The sequence below is a fragment of the Grammomys surdaster genome, unplaced genomic scaffold, assembly GCF_004785775.1.
Source record: "Grammomys surdaster isolate TR1022 unplaced genomic scaffold, NIH_TR_1.0 143, whole genome shotgun sequence".
In the NCBI taxonomy this organism is placed as follows: domain Eukaryota; kingdom Metazoa; phylum Chordata; class Mammalia; order Rodentia; family Muridae; genus Grammomys; species Grammomys surdaster.
The window spans coordinates 4,544,521-4,561,439 of NW_021604601.1; the positions used below are offsets into that span (position 1 = coordinate 4,544,521).

Consider the following 16,919-nt stretch of genomic DNA (forward strand, 5'->3'; position numbering starts at 1 on the left):
TCTTCCCTAATAGAGTGACCAATCCAACTGAATTTTAACCAATTGTTACAACCACAGTATTACGTAGACCTAAACAGGAAGTAGGGGCGGGCCTCCTTGGTTCTTCACAAGCTGTACACCTCCAGGAAGCTATCATACTGACCAGGAAATAACTTGAATTTCCAGAGCATGGCAAGGCCCTTTTGATTTCTTTCTTGTGGTTTCCTCCAGGCTTCCCAGTCACCCTGTGGCTAGGTAAACATGACTCCCCTAGGCCTGCCATTTCTGTAAGCTGCTATGTGGACAGAGTTACTCTCTGGAGAGAGCTGCTCATTTTCAGCTTTGTTTACTATCCCGCTGTCAACTGCTCTGTGAATCATGTTAGTTTCAATGTTAATTTATCCTGCAATTGCTTGTTCATGCTTCAGACAGAGCCTCCTCTGTGGTTGCCTGCTAAGTCTCTGCTTGATCTCCACTGGAGTTTTCCTTATGGCTTACTCAAACAGGTTGGATTCTAGGTGCCTGTTTCTTTTGCTTCTGTGTATTATAGATGTCTACTCTTACTAGGACTGTCTGCTCTGACATTGTTTCTCCACTAGCAACAAAAAGATTTTTTTTATGGTACCTTCCAATAATCAGAAAGTGTTTGGTTTGGTTTGGTTTAGCTTTTGATTTGTTTTGTTTTCTTTAGACCTGGCCCTAGTGTATAGCTCTGGCTGTCCTGGAACTCACTGTCTGTAGATTGCCATGATGTCAGCTTGCTTCCAATTCACAAAGACTCACCTGCCTTTGCTGGGATTTAAAAGTATGCACCACCACACCTGGCTAAACAGAAGTTTTAAATTTGATTACAGGATAATATTTTTTCCTTAATAGTTCTAGCTTCAGGTGTTCTGTTTGAGAAAACTTTGCCTACTGAGTCACGATTACCATGTGGCACCTCATCTTTAAGAGGGTTACTGAGTGAGGGAACCGAGTGAGCTCAGTGGCAGAACTGGGGCTTAGCCTCCTATAGCTCTAGGCTCCCCAGGACTCAAATCAAAACAAATAGAAGATAAAAGAATCCTCTGGGGACATGATTAATAAATGGAATGGTGTTAGTTTTTCAAAGGCTTCTAGGGAGGTGTGTAAGGAGATAGAAATATGGAGAACAAGTGTTAAGAAACTTTACAACCATCTGGCATCATCTTGACATGAAGAGAATTTTATTTAATTTGAAAAAGTGTTGGTATATGATGGATCAGAAATGAAGAAAACGGGCTGGAGAGATGGCTCAGTGGTTAAGAGCACTGACTGCTCTTCCAGAGGTTCTGAGTTCGATTCCCAGCAACCACATGATGGCTCACAACCATCTGTAATGGGATCTGATGCCTTCTTCTGGTGTGTCTGAAGATAGCTACAGACAGTGTACATAAATATACATAAAATAAAAAAATAAATCTAAAAAAAAATGAAATGAAGAAAACCTCATCACTGTGGTACTATGGTCAGCATCATTGTAAGAGTTCATTTATCTTTTGTTTTGTTTTTTAATGCTAACTTCGTACTTATGTCTACTATAATCCAGTTTAATTTACCACACTCCCATTGTTTCCAGTGCGAGTACAGGAGGTACCCCAGCCCTTCCCTCTCGCCTTGCCCCTCCCTCCCCGTCACTGTCTCCCTCTCCTTCTCTCTCTAGAGGGTTTTGCAGTATAATCTTTGCTATGAGCCAAATGCTTCTGTTCCTGGAAGCTCACTGCTGTGCAAAGGATGCTGGCTCTCTTTTCATTCTTAGAGCTTTGTAACTCTCTGTAAGCCAGGGCTTCTCAGCCTGTGGGTGGAGACCCTGTTAGGAGTCATAGATCAGATCTCCTGAATACCAGATATTTACATTATGATTTATAACAGTAACAAAATTCAGTTACAGCAATGAAAATAATTTTATGGTTGGGGGTCACCACAGTGTAAAGAACTATATTAAAGGGTGCAGCATTCGGGAGGTTGAGAACCAGTGCTCTGAGTGGCAGGATTTATTTTTCAACTTTAACCATCTTCTCCCTTCCTGGGGCTGGGGGTTGGGGATTGCTGGTTCATTTGTTTGTGTTTGTTTGTTTGTTTGTTTGTCTGTTTGGTTTTGAAACATGGTCTATACTACAGATCAGGCCTACAACTTGTGTTAGAGGATGGTCTTGAACTTCTGATTCTCCTGTTTCTCCCTGACCCATTCTGGGTTTGTATATCCTTGCCACTGCACCAAACTAGAACTTCTGTTCCTTTGAGATATGGTTTTCTCATATTTGCAATATCTTTTATCAAGCCATATAATCCATGGGTGGCTTTGAATGTGCAATCCCTGCCTCATTATTTACAGGTGTGGGCCACCATGCCCAAGTCTTGGGGTTGACAGATTTTTGAGACTTCATTGAATTTATAGACTGACTGTCTTAATTGTTCATTTAAAGTATTTTCATGCATTATTAATTGTGATCACTTCCTGAAGACCCAATTGTCAAAACCTATAAACTCAGCATTGTTTGTTCAGACTTTATTCTTCTCTATAATTAGACCAGCTTCATGACATTTCCTCCTCGGCTGCAGTTTTAAACGATGCTCATCCCCCGCCTCACTCTCCTCCCTTTCCCACAGCTGTATAGATGATCCCTCCCACCCACCTGCTACTATCCCAATTCTCAGCCTACATGCAGGCTAGATGTCATTTAATCTACTCCCCGTCCCCTTTCCTATATGGCTCACAATAATATTTCTGTTCTCTCTGCAGCATGCTGCTGATTCTCACCACTTACTTTCAAATCATATATTTATAAAAAAAGCCAGTCTTCTGGATGTTGGCCTAAGGGGTGTTCAATACATCTAAGTGAATTAATTGTAACTCATACTAGAGTTGGTGCCTAAATCATAAAAGAAATGACCAGAAAGAAAAAACACAACTCCTCATTAAACCTCGGTGGATTTGGCTGACCGGGAGTGTGGTGGCTTCCATTTCTATCTCATTCTCCCCTCTGAATACTCTTCGGTAGGAAAAAGCATGGTTTGGTTCCTTGGAACTGTCAGTTCTGCACTGCTAAGGCAGTCCTCCCTTCCCAACTTCTCCCAGCATCCAAGCTCAGTGACACCTGGGAAGGTTTTATTTGGAGTGATGAAAACATTTTACAAACAGATAGAGGTGGTGCTTTTATGACGTAGCCATTTTAAATGTCAATGAGTTGTATGCTTTCATTAATTTTGCTATGTGGTTTTCATTCTGTAATATGTACAGACATCCATCTGGTAGTCAAACACACCTTCAGTCTCAGAATTCGGAGGAGTTCACGGCTAGCCAGCAGCTGGCCCATACTACTTGATGCAAACTGAGGAGAGGGAGGTGGAGTTCTCTTTGGGTTGGTGCTGACTTGTGATAAAGAGGACATGTGAGTGACAGGAACTGAGTTAGACAGGTGGCTAGAGATCACTAGAAGTTGGGAAAGGGATCTGAGAAAAGGGGGAGAGGCAGGGAGGGAGGATTTGATCGGTGCACGTGTTATATATGTGACTTTACTATACCCTGGTCAGCCAAATCCACTGAGATTTAATTAACAAGAAGTTGTGTTGTTCTTTCTGGTTATTTCTTATATGTTTCTCTCTCTCTCTCTCTCTCTCTCTCTCTCTCTCTCTCTCTCCCTCCCTCTCTCTCTCTCTCTCTTTTTCTCTAGTACACACACATGTGCGCACACACACACATAATGCTTATATATACATATATAATAAATTTTAGAAAATCATACTGGCTCCCATTAAGATACACAATTCACTAATATTTTAAAACAGGATAAATACTTGGAGCTTCACTCAAGCCCAATCCTTTAATAGTAGGGCCACATGGAACTCATGTTTATTCAATTCCAAAAGAAAATAGTAACTCTACACAGTTTCAGGTCTATAATTTTGAGTACAGTTGTTTCCACGATCTATTTGTTAGAATGAAATAGACTCAGAATTGATCCTAAAGCCTGTCACTGAGCCAAGTGTGGCAAAGATGCCAAATGCCTGGCCCCCCACCCCTTACCTGGGCAGCCTGGGAGAGCTGGCAGACTGACACACTGAGTTACTACCCAGGCCCAGATCCAGGACTTTGAGCTGGCCTGCCATAACATCTACCCCACCTATGAGCTGCTAGAGTATGTGAAAGGGCGAATCCTGCAGGTCCAAAGCTGCAGGGTCTACATGACTCAGGACAACAGCAGGATATCTGAGAGAAGTCTCTGAGGATCCAGTACTGATAGTGTAGCAGAAGCCAGAGGTCTCAAACCAGACCAGTGACTCACTGCAATGAACATCTACAAGCTGTCTGGGCAAAAGGGCGTACTGGGTGACACACTGGGACACATCACAGCTTCCATGGTGAGATGCTTTGTTGTTGTTTGTTTTTAATTTTTGTTTTTATTTCCTTTGGGGGTTTACAGGGTGGAGAACAGATATGGGAAGACTGGGATTGGGGTGCACGATGTGAAATTCACAAGTATCGATGCAAACTTATGAGAAAAAAAAAACATAGAAAAAGACTCAAATCCCAACCACAGGGTGCAACATTCAAACACACATCACCAGCTTTCAAACCGCACTGGGCCCTGCACCCATCATACATCGTGAAGATCCTAACTGGAGAGAAAGGGACCGGAAAGTTCCTATCAAACTAAGTAAGCACACTGAGGCAAGAGTCTGGAGCACTGGTTCCCAACCTTCCTAATGCTGCAACCCTTCAGTGCAGTCCCTCATGTTGAACTCAAGTTTACGGTGAACTCAAGCCATAAGATTATTTTTATGGTGACTTCATAACTATACATTTTGCTATTATTACTAGCTGTGATGTAAATATGCGATATGCAGGATATCTGATGATATGCGGGATATCTGACCTGTGACCCTTGTAGGGGTTGAGACCGACAGGTTGAGAACCACTGGTCTGGAGGAACCTTGTGAGAGTTAGATTAACAAGAAATAATCCTTATAACAGGGTGCGAGAAAATAAGTAAGAAGCAAAGCATGTCTATCAATTCCTTTACAGTATAAAAAGCACACTGGACTTTTCCACCACTGTTCAGTCGGAATTTAGAAATAGAAGGTCTATAATAAAGAACTGTTCCAGACTCCAGGACCAGATTTAGATAGTGTGTTGGCACTAGCTCTTCATGTGGGCTAGAATTTGTAGAACTCAGGCACAGACATTGAAAGCGAACAAAGATAGCTCAAGAAGGAAGTGCTAGAGAGGGGGTATATACACACTTGCACTGAGTTACATGTGCTCTGTGTGTCCTCAGCCTCCATTAGACCACTAACAAGAGACGTAAGCCCTGATACCTAGCTTACTTACATCACTAAATGAGCTATGTCTTCTCACTGGGGTGATGGGAGGTGCTTTCCTCCTCAGGATCAGCAAAGGACAGAAAGTCATGGCCTCAATTGCAAGAGAAGTTACTTGCTGTCTTTCTGATTCACAATGAAGCAATAATGTACAATTTTAGCTGATGAGATTTCAGAGAATTGTTAACTGTGAGCTGCTCATCCTAAATAGTCCTAAATGGGACATCCAAATCACTGTCCTTATATACACATCTGTGTGCGCCCCCCCACACATGTGAACAGAGACACACATGTGTATATACACATTCACATGTGTGCAACCACACATGCACATATACACACATGTACACCTGTCCCTCCACACACATACACAAACACATGTGCCCGCACACACAAGCAACACAGACACAAACACATGTACACACACATACGCATGTGTAACTCACACATTCACGTGTACACGTGTACACATAGAGAGAGAGAGAGGGAGGGAGGGAGGGAGTTCAGGAAATAGTGCAGAAGAGAAGGCAGAAAGGCCAACAAAAGAGCCAGAGATTAGGATGTGCTGTTAGGAAACTGTCTGCTGGTACATTGGAGTCACCAGCACTCATGGACTCACAGCTAAGCCCTTCAAACTCCAGCACAGATCGGGGAGGGGGTCACAAAGACCCTCCCTCCAATGGCTGAGATCCTTTAGCAGTTGAAGATTGATTGCTGAAGCAGGGAGAACCTGTGTGCTTTGTTTATTTGTCTGTGGAAGTGACGCCTGTTAAGTTGCTCCTGCTCCAGTGAGCGGCCTTATGTGCACACATGGACAGCACCTACCAAACTCAATGGGCTATGAAGAGAGGGTGTGATGGAGAGAGGGACACGGTAAGAGGTTCAGGGAGGAGTTAGAGGCCGAGTGCGGGTAGATATGATAAAAAAAAAACATTGTCACATGTATGAATAATAAAAAAAATACACCTAAGATGATAAATGTTCAGTTTTATGTTTTCTCCATCAAGTCCTTGGACAACAATTTGGCTTCATGTACAATAGACATTTCCATACTAATAATGATGGACAGGCAGGTGGTAGTGCTCCTTGGAGCTAATACGTATGCTCTGTAACGAACTCTAAGGTATGATCCACCATGACCCTGTTTTCTTGCAGAGCATCTGAGAGGGCCATTAAAGGGTCTTGGTGGAGCTGTGGTCAGTTACCTAGATTACAGGGATGATAAGCCTCCAACAGAGGTAGAGATAACCTAAAACCCAACAGCATGGATCTATTTAAACCTTCTCCCAGATTCCTGGTTCTCAGTAATACGTGTGATTCTCGAATTACTCTAATATCACCCTTAGATAACTCATCCAATATTCTCTTTGGATGTTTGAAGGAAAACAGAACCATCAGGCAAGGACAGTGACAGGGTGGCCCCTCTAGAAGGGACAGGGATGTCTGGAGGGTGACAGGGCTCTAGTGAAGCAATGGATGGCTGTCAGAGAGAACAACGTGGCTACAGTCACATGAGTGCTGAACCATCCTCATGACTGTTTTGATCTAATAAAACCAAGGTTACTTTTAAATTTATGCCTTTGTCGCCATGTTTTCCAAGCTGGGCAGACTGTGGGGAACTCTAGGCTATCTAAACCGTAGTTTGTCAAAAGGTCTAAAACAGGTCTATCCTGTGTATTTAATACCTCCCCTAAGAAGCTACAAGAGTTTCAAAAGCCTGAAACCACTATTTCTCAATACACCATCTTTAGATGGAATGTGTGCATTCTTATCTTATACTGACAGGCCACGTATTGCAAAAGAAAGCACTGGTACTGGACGGCACATGTGAGCCAACCATGAAGTCCATGTTTACAGTGGACTCCGAATGGAGTATAGAGCAGTTGTGTTGCACTTTTCTCTCTTTCTCTTCTACTAAAACTGATGTTTTGTTCTCTTCTTAAGATTTATATATTATTGTTTATTTATGTGTACATGAGCTTCTGTGTAAGTAAGTGCCACATGTGTGGGGGTGTCTGAAGAGGCCAGAAGAGGGCATCTGAGCCTCTGGAGCAGGAAACTCAAATAGTCATGAGTCTCTCAGAGGGGTGCTGAGAACCAAACTCAGGTTCTCTGGAGAACAAGAAGTGCTCTTAACCACTGAGCCACCTCTCCAGCTCCTGTTCTGTTTTGTGATGGGTCCCCTTAAGTGGACCTAGTTGCTCTGGACTGCACTTTCATCTCCTGTGTGCTAGAATTATTGGTGTGTGCTGCACACATGGCCTTTTTAATTTGGTTATGTGTAATGTTTTTTATTTATTTTTATGTCTAGGACTGTTTGGTCTGCATGTATATATATGCACCACTTGTGTGTCTGCTACCCACAGAGGTCCGAAGAACACGTCAGATCCCTGATACTGGAGTTACGCATGGTTGTAAACCACCAGAAGGATGCTAAGAACTGAACCTGAATTCTATGCTCTATGCAGAAGTATCATGCAACAACATAGGGGGCCTTAGATCAATTAACAACTAAAGACATCTTTCATCCTCTCTGCTTTTTGGGGGGCTGTCATATGCTGCTTGGTCCTTGTTAGTATCAGGCAGCACTTTCCTATGTCGTGTGGACTCAACATCTAGCTGAACCCAGGTCTCCACATCCTTAGACCTCAGTTTTGCCACATAAGTGACTTTAAAGTCCTGACCATGTTCCTTCGGGAACTCTAGAGTGTGGGCCGTGTTGGCAGTGCCCACTTGCCATGTGTGTGGCTTAGCATAAATTTTAAGCTGATATATTTTTAACAGCATCTTTCTAAATTAGATTTATGGGATCAGCTCTTTCTTCACATAAATCTGACACTTTCTCTAACTTACATAAGCTTTTAAAAGTGAGTAGAGTCAGAACAACACAAGATAAAAACTTAGAATTCCTTCCCACTGAAACCTGGGGCATCATTCCCAGATAAGACTGATCTGGGATAGAATTTTCATATTTATTCTTACAACAATGGCTCATAACTAAACAAAAATCAATTTGGCAACTAGAAAAAAAGGACACCTATATCAGAAAAATCCCAAAGCGACATCAACACATATAGTTTTTTTAAAATTAGAATCTAGGTCTGATTTTCTGTGTTTCCCTCTTAGATTCCCACCCTGATGGAATGGCAGCAACTCCCACCTCTTGGAATCTTGCTCACTCCAACAAGAACTGCTGCTCTGTTCTCCCCAACAGGAGCCTGACAGGCCAGCTACAGTGCACTCTGATTCCATCACACAGGAAGCTGAAGTCATTGGGATTGCTATTTTTACCTGGTGCTCGGCCATCTGGCTTTCTGGACTCCGGCCGGGCTGGAGGCTCTCACCCAGTTTCATCTCCATGGCCTCCATTTTGGTCGAGACGGACTGGAGAGAGTCTTGGTACTTCTGCTGGCGTTCCAAAGCTTCGTAGAGAGTCCGCTGTTTCTCGCTGATCTGAACAAGAGAAGGGACCTTACCAACGGCTTCCTACTTCTTATCTCGCAGGTTGTGACACTTCTTTCCTCACAGCTTTACCCAAGGGCATCTGACTGTCTCCTGAATGTGTAACTCTGCATGCATTTCATAAGACGATACTTAAAGCGATGGCTGTCTGAGAAACTTGACCATTTCAACGCTTTAAAGACTTACCACGTTTTTTAAGGTTTCCCAGGAACGTTGTAAGTCGCCCAGCTTGGCAGTCGCTGAAGGCTCTAGTCCTGGCTCATACAGCTCTTGGGATACAGCAGTACTGGGGGGAATTCTTGCAGCATCTGTCTGCAGTCCCTCAGCAGACAGAGCTTGGTAGTACGCAATGTCCTGGGTGGAGAGCATAGTGTCAGAGTGGGAAGGAAAGGCAAGTTCAGTGTGCTTAAGAGACTATTCTTCATGCAGTAGAAAGGCCTAAGGTTTGCATTCATTGTTGGGTGCTATAAACTCAGTAAGCTAAGACGTTTGAAAATAACATAAAAATAAAGATTTTAAAAATAACAAGAACATTACAATTGCTTTAGTATTCTCGTCAATATGAAAAGAAATCAAACAGACCAATATTTCAAATTGCCAGAGTACCTTCTTGTTTTATGTTTGGTAAAATGGTAATGTAAACTTCTCATGCAGTAGCCCCTATTTGACAGGTTTATTTCTATTTAACCAGCACACCTATATTTAACTAGTATGTCTCTAGTTAACATCTAACTAACTAGCATACTTCTATTTAAGCAAATTTACCAACAAACCACTACTTAACCAGAATATCTGTATTTAGCCAGTACACCTCTATTTAACCAGCATACCTCTACTTAACCAGAATATCTGTACTTAATCAGCACACCTCCATTTAACCAGTACATTTCTAGGTAATTGGGGCACCTTTATTTAGCTAGTATACCTCCAGTTAACTTCTATGCCTGTGATAAACCAATATAGAAAACGGAGGAGCTTTATCTGATCCAGTTCTCAAAATGTAGTTCACAATCTTGGTTCTGAATAAATATTGAAAGGATTGTTTGTTTGTTTGTTTGTTTGTTTTAAAGATAAATTTAGGAGAAGGAAGGAGGATTAGGACGAGTCCAAGGCCACTCTCAGGTACATACCAAGTTTGAAGCTAGCCTGGGCTATAGGAGACTGGCTCAAAAAATGAGTCAATCTAGAAATTACTAATTTTGTAAATGAGGCCATAATTTACTATTTGTGAGTGCATTATTCACACAAAAATATAATTATTTTAAATATTAGATGATAGGAAAAATCTAAGAAACTAATAATTGTAAAAGCTCAATCTAGGCTTGACAGTGGTGGCGCACGCCTTTAGTTCCAGCACTTGGGAGGCAGAGGCAAGTGGATCTCTGAGTTCCAGGCCAGCCCGGTCTACAGAGTGAGTTCCAGAACAGCCAGGGCTACACAGAGAAACCCTGTCTTGAAAAGCAAAACAAAAAACAAAAGACAACATCCATATACTGATTTCTTGGAAGTACATGAGAAATTAGCAAAGTTACTGTTGAAAACTCATAGTTTTGACTCTTTTAATTTCTTATATGTCTGATATACATATGTATATGTATACATATATACATATACATATATGTATATATATATATATATATGTATATATATATTTGTATCAAAACACCATGTGCTTTCTATCTTTTCAATAGCATGTATATATATAAATGGTATGTACATGTGTGTGTTCACATGTATGTACTTGCATGTGGAGGCAGAGGTTAGTTTTTGCTGTCTTCTTTGATCAGCCTTTATCTTTTTTTGTCAAAACAGAGTCTGTCACTGAAGTTGAAAACTCACTGACAGTGGCTGGCTGGCTGGCTGGCCGGCCACTGACTTTCAGGTACCTACCGTCTCTGCCTCCCAGGTACCAGGATTACGGATGTGTATCATCCTGCCTGGCTTTTATAGACCGGGGCCCCGATCTCCTAATAGGCACTTGCTGACTGAACTTTTTCCCAAGTCTGTGTGTTTAATGGTTTCTATGTACACTTATCTGACTCTTAAGTTAGGAGCAGTGTTTGTATTCTGTCAGTTGCTATCTTAAAGCTCACCGCGTTTGCAGCTCTGCTATTGGAGGTAATTACGGTGATTTAAAACACTGAACCCTACTGATAATCACATGTTGAGAAAATCTGCAAAGAAAGGTTGTAGCCACATGGGAAAATGGAATAGCAGGAAGTAGTTTGATATCTGGGTGGCTGGCCTGTCTCAGGCCAGAAGAAGGGTAAGATAGCAGAATTGGATCAGCCTGGGGGTGGAGACTTCTAGCTGACTTCTCCCTGCTCTGGAATTGAAACAGGTTGTATCTAGTCTATGAATTGGCCCAACACTGAGAGCGAATGGTGCCCTCTCCCAATCCTGTTGCTGCTGCTGAAGCTTCCCTGACATTTATTAATAAAGGTCCCTGACATTTATTGATGCCACAGCAAAATGGCTGCTGGTTCCTTTCCCCATCGTTGTCTCGATCCATCTAAATTTACTTTGCACATGTGTGTTACACAGAAAATGCACACTCATGACACACAGCATACAATATACACATAGAAAATACATGTACACAGTGCACAGGTACATAGTACACACATACAATGCATGCTTTACAGCTAGCCCCACTTCCTGTTTTCTCTCTGATTCCTGGATACAGATGTGATGTGATCATCTAGCCTTCTTCACCACCCCATGCCTTCCCTGTCAGCTGCTCTGTCTTCCCCACCACAAGAGAACAGATCCCTCTGGAACTGAAAGCCAAAAGAAGCCATCTCTCCCCAAAGTTGCTCTGTGGTACATTTTGTCACAAGAACAAGAAGGTTATTAACCCCCTACCCCAGCCTCCACACACTTCTAGTGTGTCCATTGCCAAAGTTGCTTTGTGGTGCATTTTGTCACAGCAACAAGAAAACTAACCCCCCCCACACACACACTGCTAGTGTGTCTATTGATCTAGAATGATCTGTTTTAAGTTCTGGACATAGCTGCTAGTTAAATTCCTTCAGTGGTTCATTGCTGTCTTCTGGATAAAGTCCTGATTCACTCAGGTGCCATTAATTCATTTATATGGTCCTTTGTGGTGGTCTGAATGCTCGGCCATAGGAAGTAGCACTATTAGGAGGTCTGGCTTTATAGGAGGAGGTGTGGAATTTTGGAGGAAGTGTGTCACTTTGTAGGTGGGCTTTGAGGTCTCCTATACTCAGGCTCCACCCAGTACAGGAAATAGTCTCCTCTGCCTGCAGAATTGAATCTCCTCCATGTCTGCCTGGATACTGCCATGCTTCCTGCCATGATGATAACAGACTAAACCTATGAAACTGCAAGACAGCCCCAATTAAATGTTTTCCTTTGTAAGAGTTGCCTTGATCACGGTGTTTCATCATAGCAATGAAACCCTAAGACATCCTTCAAGGTGCGGTTCCCACATCCCCTCCCAATCTAAGCGTTTCCAGTTGTACTAGAACTCTTTGCAGTTGCTGCCTCTGCGGCATATGTTCTCTCTGCTTCCAGGTTCTCACATGGGGTCCCTTCTACCTGAGAAAGCTTTGCCCCTGTTATCCTAACATCCTCCACAGACCTCACAAGGTTTCCTTCCCTTACAGCGAATGGGGTCAGGTCCGAAGCAGACCAGAAACCACCTGGCTTGGCTGCTGTCTCTGGGGTCTCCCATCACATGACGCTCCCATTTATCCGGCACTTGCCACCCTCTTAGCCCCACCATCTACCTTTGCTCACAAACTCTCAAGCTCCTTAATGACTGCCATCATGCCTGAGGCCTTGCTTTCTGAGCATGTTCTGTGTGCTCAGTAAAAGAGCAGGCAGGGGGCCATGCGTAATGAATCTCATACCTAAATTCACTTCATAGACACTAGAAGTGACACAGTGGTCACTCATGTTCTCGCTCTCCACACTTTCAGTAACCTGTAGTCAACCATGATCTTAAAATTTTAAATGGAAAATTCCATAATGCTCACTCCATAAAAATGATACATTTTACATGGGTACATTGACATAAGTGTTCTCTCTTACTGCTGTTGTTTGTAATCTCTTCCTCTAATTTAAAAAAAAATGAGTTCTTGGTAGGTATGTATGTGTAAGAGAAAACAGTAGGCGTGGTTCCATCTATGGACTGAGTATCAGCAGAAGTCTTGGAACGAACTACGAGCCTATTGCTGCCATCATAATCTTAAAAAAACAAAGTCCAGCTTTAAGTAACAAAATTTCTCAATTACATCCCCAATCATGAATAAAGACCCCCAAAGAGCTAGAATACAATTTGTTACATATATATATATATATATATATATATATATATATATTTGGTTATATGTATATATGGCTCCTGCCTACATGACAACTGGTTTCTTATAGAGTTGAAAGCCCATCATCTTCTGTATAAGAGGAACCTGGGTCTATTATGGGAGAGCTACCTGAACTCAATGCGTAAATCACTAAGAAGTCCCATAAATGATGGCTACCATCAATGTTTGGTACAGTGAGGAATCAAGTGTTAAAAATGTGTATCTCAGTGCTCAATGTCTAAGCTTACGATGCTCAAGGAAATAATCTGGACAAATTTGGCTCCAATTTGATCCACATTTTTTCCAGTCTTGAAAGTAGTGATAATTAAGCATCTCATTTAACGCTGGTAATTGTGTGTTGCTGTCCATTTTCATTTACACAGGAGGAGCTGAGGAATTACCCAGGGAGAGCCAGCTTGGACACTGAAGGGCTGTGATCTCATGAAGCTTCTGACCTGGAGGCCAATGACATGACACAATATTTGTCTCAACTCTTCTGTGGAATCCAGATCATGGCGTGTGTCTAGGGAGACGGAGGAGCCTGTGGCAAACTCTGAGGACGCCTCCTTGTTTCTCCTCTCTCACAGTCAGAGGAGGGAACACCCTGACTGTGAGGGGGAAATCTGTTTGTTATGTAACAGAGATCTACTTACAGAAAGAGCGAGCACACAACCCCTTCACGGATGTGATGTTTCTAAGTAACTATATCTGGCTCTTCCTTGGACGGCTGTGTACATTCTGTGCTATAGAGCGTTGGCGGTCTGGAAACTGGAGCTAAAGGGCATCCTCCAGAAGCTCCTGGAGTTTCAAAACTAGTTCTGAAATCTAGCGCATTGCTGCCCAAGCTGCCATTGTTTCTCACTGTGCTCTGATTTACACTGTAGTCTGGGAATACTCAGCCAACTGATGTGGTCTGTAGTTTTGTTTAATTAAACAATGCCAAGGCTCCATTGGATATTTCGTATCGTCTTCCAAGTCAAGCCGCCTGCCTTAGCTCAAGTAAGGTCACTACTACTAAGAGGGGTCCCTGTCTGGATGTTTGCTTAAGAATGGGATTTAACTGACATCTTGTGATCAAGGAGACTTGTTAAAACTAAGCCACAGGAAGCCTAACCTAGCCCAGTTTAAGATGTGACTGTCTATCATGGATGTCATCGAATAACAAGAAAATTGTGCATGTGTTTTGTGATATGTACTGGACAGCCTCACATGTACATTCAAAGTGTTTTCCAAGAGGTAGCACAGAAGTAGAAAATATTAGAAAAGGCATATACGTCCACGGTGTGCAGTGTCAAGATCAGTACTAATTGTTCTACTTGAAAATTTTAAGAACATTATGTAATCGTTTCCAGATACAACCAGCCGACTACAGTCCATCTCCTCTGGTTCTAGTGACATCCATGACCACAGGAAAGAAACCATATCGTCCAAGGATGAGTAATTCATATTTTTAATTCAGAACTTGGGCAACAGCTCCCTAAATCTCCCAGGGAGCTCTGAACTTCTCCTTTTCTTGTGAATTTCCTCTTATTACTCTCGCCATTGTTTAATTCTTGTTGACCTTTCTGTTCTGTGTGTAAGGCAGAAAGTCTTGTGCCTGGCATGCTCAGAGGTCTTTTGATTTGATTTGATTTGATTTGATTTGATTTGATTTGATTTGTTAGTTTTGAGCCTGGGCTTTTTCACTCTGTAACTCAAGGTGGAGGGAAAGTCACTATATAGTTCTGAAGCTGGCATGGAACTCGTGGTAAACCTACCTCCTCAGCCTCATAAATGCTAGGACTACAGGTGTGAGCCTTCACACCCAGCTAACAATGTATCTGGTGGATGGATGACTTCATTACTTCCCCAGAACTGTACCAGCCTCTATCACCATACTCTCATACCATTTAAATGTCTCATTGATGTTATGACCTTTTTTGTCTGGAGGGTTGTTCTCTTTGTCACAGAAGTTCTATGTTCAACCCTTTGGATTTAAAATCAAAGTGACATAATGAAAGAAACATTTTTTTAAAGTGATGGATTTATAGTGCCGTCTACAAGATGCTTGCTCTAATTAGTGCTTCCTCTCAATATTATCTCAGTTCACGAGCAGTTACATAACTTCTTAGCAACATCATTGAAACCTGTCAAAATGTGTTTTGACTAAAAATACATCACCGCTTATCACACATTAAAAGCTTTGGTTATTTTGAAAGTATTTTGCTTATATCATATATGTCTCACTAAATGTTTTGGCACGCCACTTAGAATATATTATATTTAGTATAAGATATGTTAGAGTACAGCCCATAACAAGGCACACCTACACTTTATAGAAACTAAAAGTCTAATATGAATCAAGGTTGACTATTTAAAGTAGGACCTGGTTAGTGTTACCACTGTCCTCTATGCATGTTAACTGAGCCATAGAATCATACTTCTTGGGATACAGTACCCCATCCTTCCTTGCCTCTGACTGCTTTAGGAAACCATAGGCCATAAGGGACCTTCTTTGGACTTTAAGTTGCATAGATGAATTTGTTTATATTGGACTATGATTTTCATGAGCTAATTTTTGCTCACCTCACCACAAGTAGTTCAGTAGAGGTGGCGACATATGGGGCCAATCACCTTCCACGACAACCATAGTTTGTGTAACTATCACACTTGATGATGTGACCCCTGGACCCAAATTAGATGAAGCTGGAGACTCATAACCACAGATCAGTGAGGATGGCAAATGGAGAAGTGCACCCACCAGAAGCTCACAGTGTGGGAAGGACGAGTGGGAGGTACCTGGTTAACAGACGCCTCTGTGTTAGCCACAGGTGATGGGGAGCGACAGGCAGGTGGAGAGGAAATCTCACTGTTGGTTCCCTCCTCCCCAGACTCTTCAGTGACAGGTGACAGCAGAGTGTGACAGCGACCTGCAGTCATCTGCCATGCAGAATGCAGCCCAGAGGACATAAAAATCAGTTAGCTCTGTTAGCACAAATCCTCCACAGATGCAGCTCAGGACTTCATTGTCTAGTCAAGGTTGGCACGACTAGCATTAGTTTACATATTAACTCTGGGTTAGTATATGAAAGTATGATTGTCAAGTGACTGTGTTAACACTGTTTCTAAAACAGACAGATCCATGGCTATACTGCACACCCCAGAATTTTGCTCTTGGTCAAAAGAGTCTCTTTTCATTGAGTGTATTTGTGGCTATATAAAATAAGTAGGGAAATCGTGCGTCAAACAGGGGAAAAGGTCTATGAAGTAAAACCTGGCCTATTGTGACATCTCAAGTTCCAAACGTCCCAGGAAGATAAAGGCAACTAACCAGTGTTTCTCAACCTGTGGGTCATGACCCCTTTGGGGGTTGAATGACCCTTTCACAGGGTCCCGTATCAGGCCTCCTGCATGTCAAATACTTACGTTAAGATTCATAACAGACTAGCAAAATTACAATTAGAAGTAGCAATAAAATGAGTTTGTGGTTGGGGTCACCACAACACAGGAAACTGTATTAAAGGGTCACAGTGTTAGGAAGGTTGAGAACCGCTGATCTAAAGTCACACATGGCCACATAGGTTTGGGATATGTTACATATTACCTGAGGCATAGCATAAGTGAGGAAAATACGCATGGCCAGAAGATACTGTAGTTACCAAAACACTCAGTTGCAAAAGGTGTAGGGAAATAATGGTACAAAAGGGAGATTAAATAGTCTCTTGGTCCCAAACTGAACTTTGAAATCTTAATTTCCTTATTTTTGTCATAATAGCTTTTCATATATATATATATATATATATATATATATATATATATATATATATA

General features: G+C 42.0%; 1 protein-coding gene across 2 annotated transcripts in view; it reads right to left on the reverse strand.

Annotated features, from left to right (window-relative positions):
- The window catches only part of Syne1 (spectrin repeat containing nuclear envelope protein 1), a 471,763-nt gene that overhangs the window by 141,596 nt on the left and 313,248 nt on the right, over nucleotides 1–16,919 (reverse strand). For both annotated transcript variants that reach the window (XM_028764327.1, XM_028764328.1), the window contains 3 exons: nucleotides 15,891–16,031; nucleotides 8,968–9,135; nucleotides 8,611–8,772 (listed from right to left, as the gene is read on the reverse strand). In XM_028764327.1, coding sequence (XP_028620160.1) covers nucleotides 8,611–8,772; nucleotides 8,968–9,135; nucleotides 15,891–16,031 — 471 coding nt within the window. The remainder of the gene's footprint in view (nucleotides 1–8,610; nucleotides 8,773–8,967; nucleotides 9,136–15,890; nucleotides 16,032–16,919) is intronic.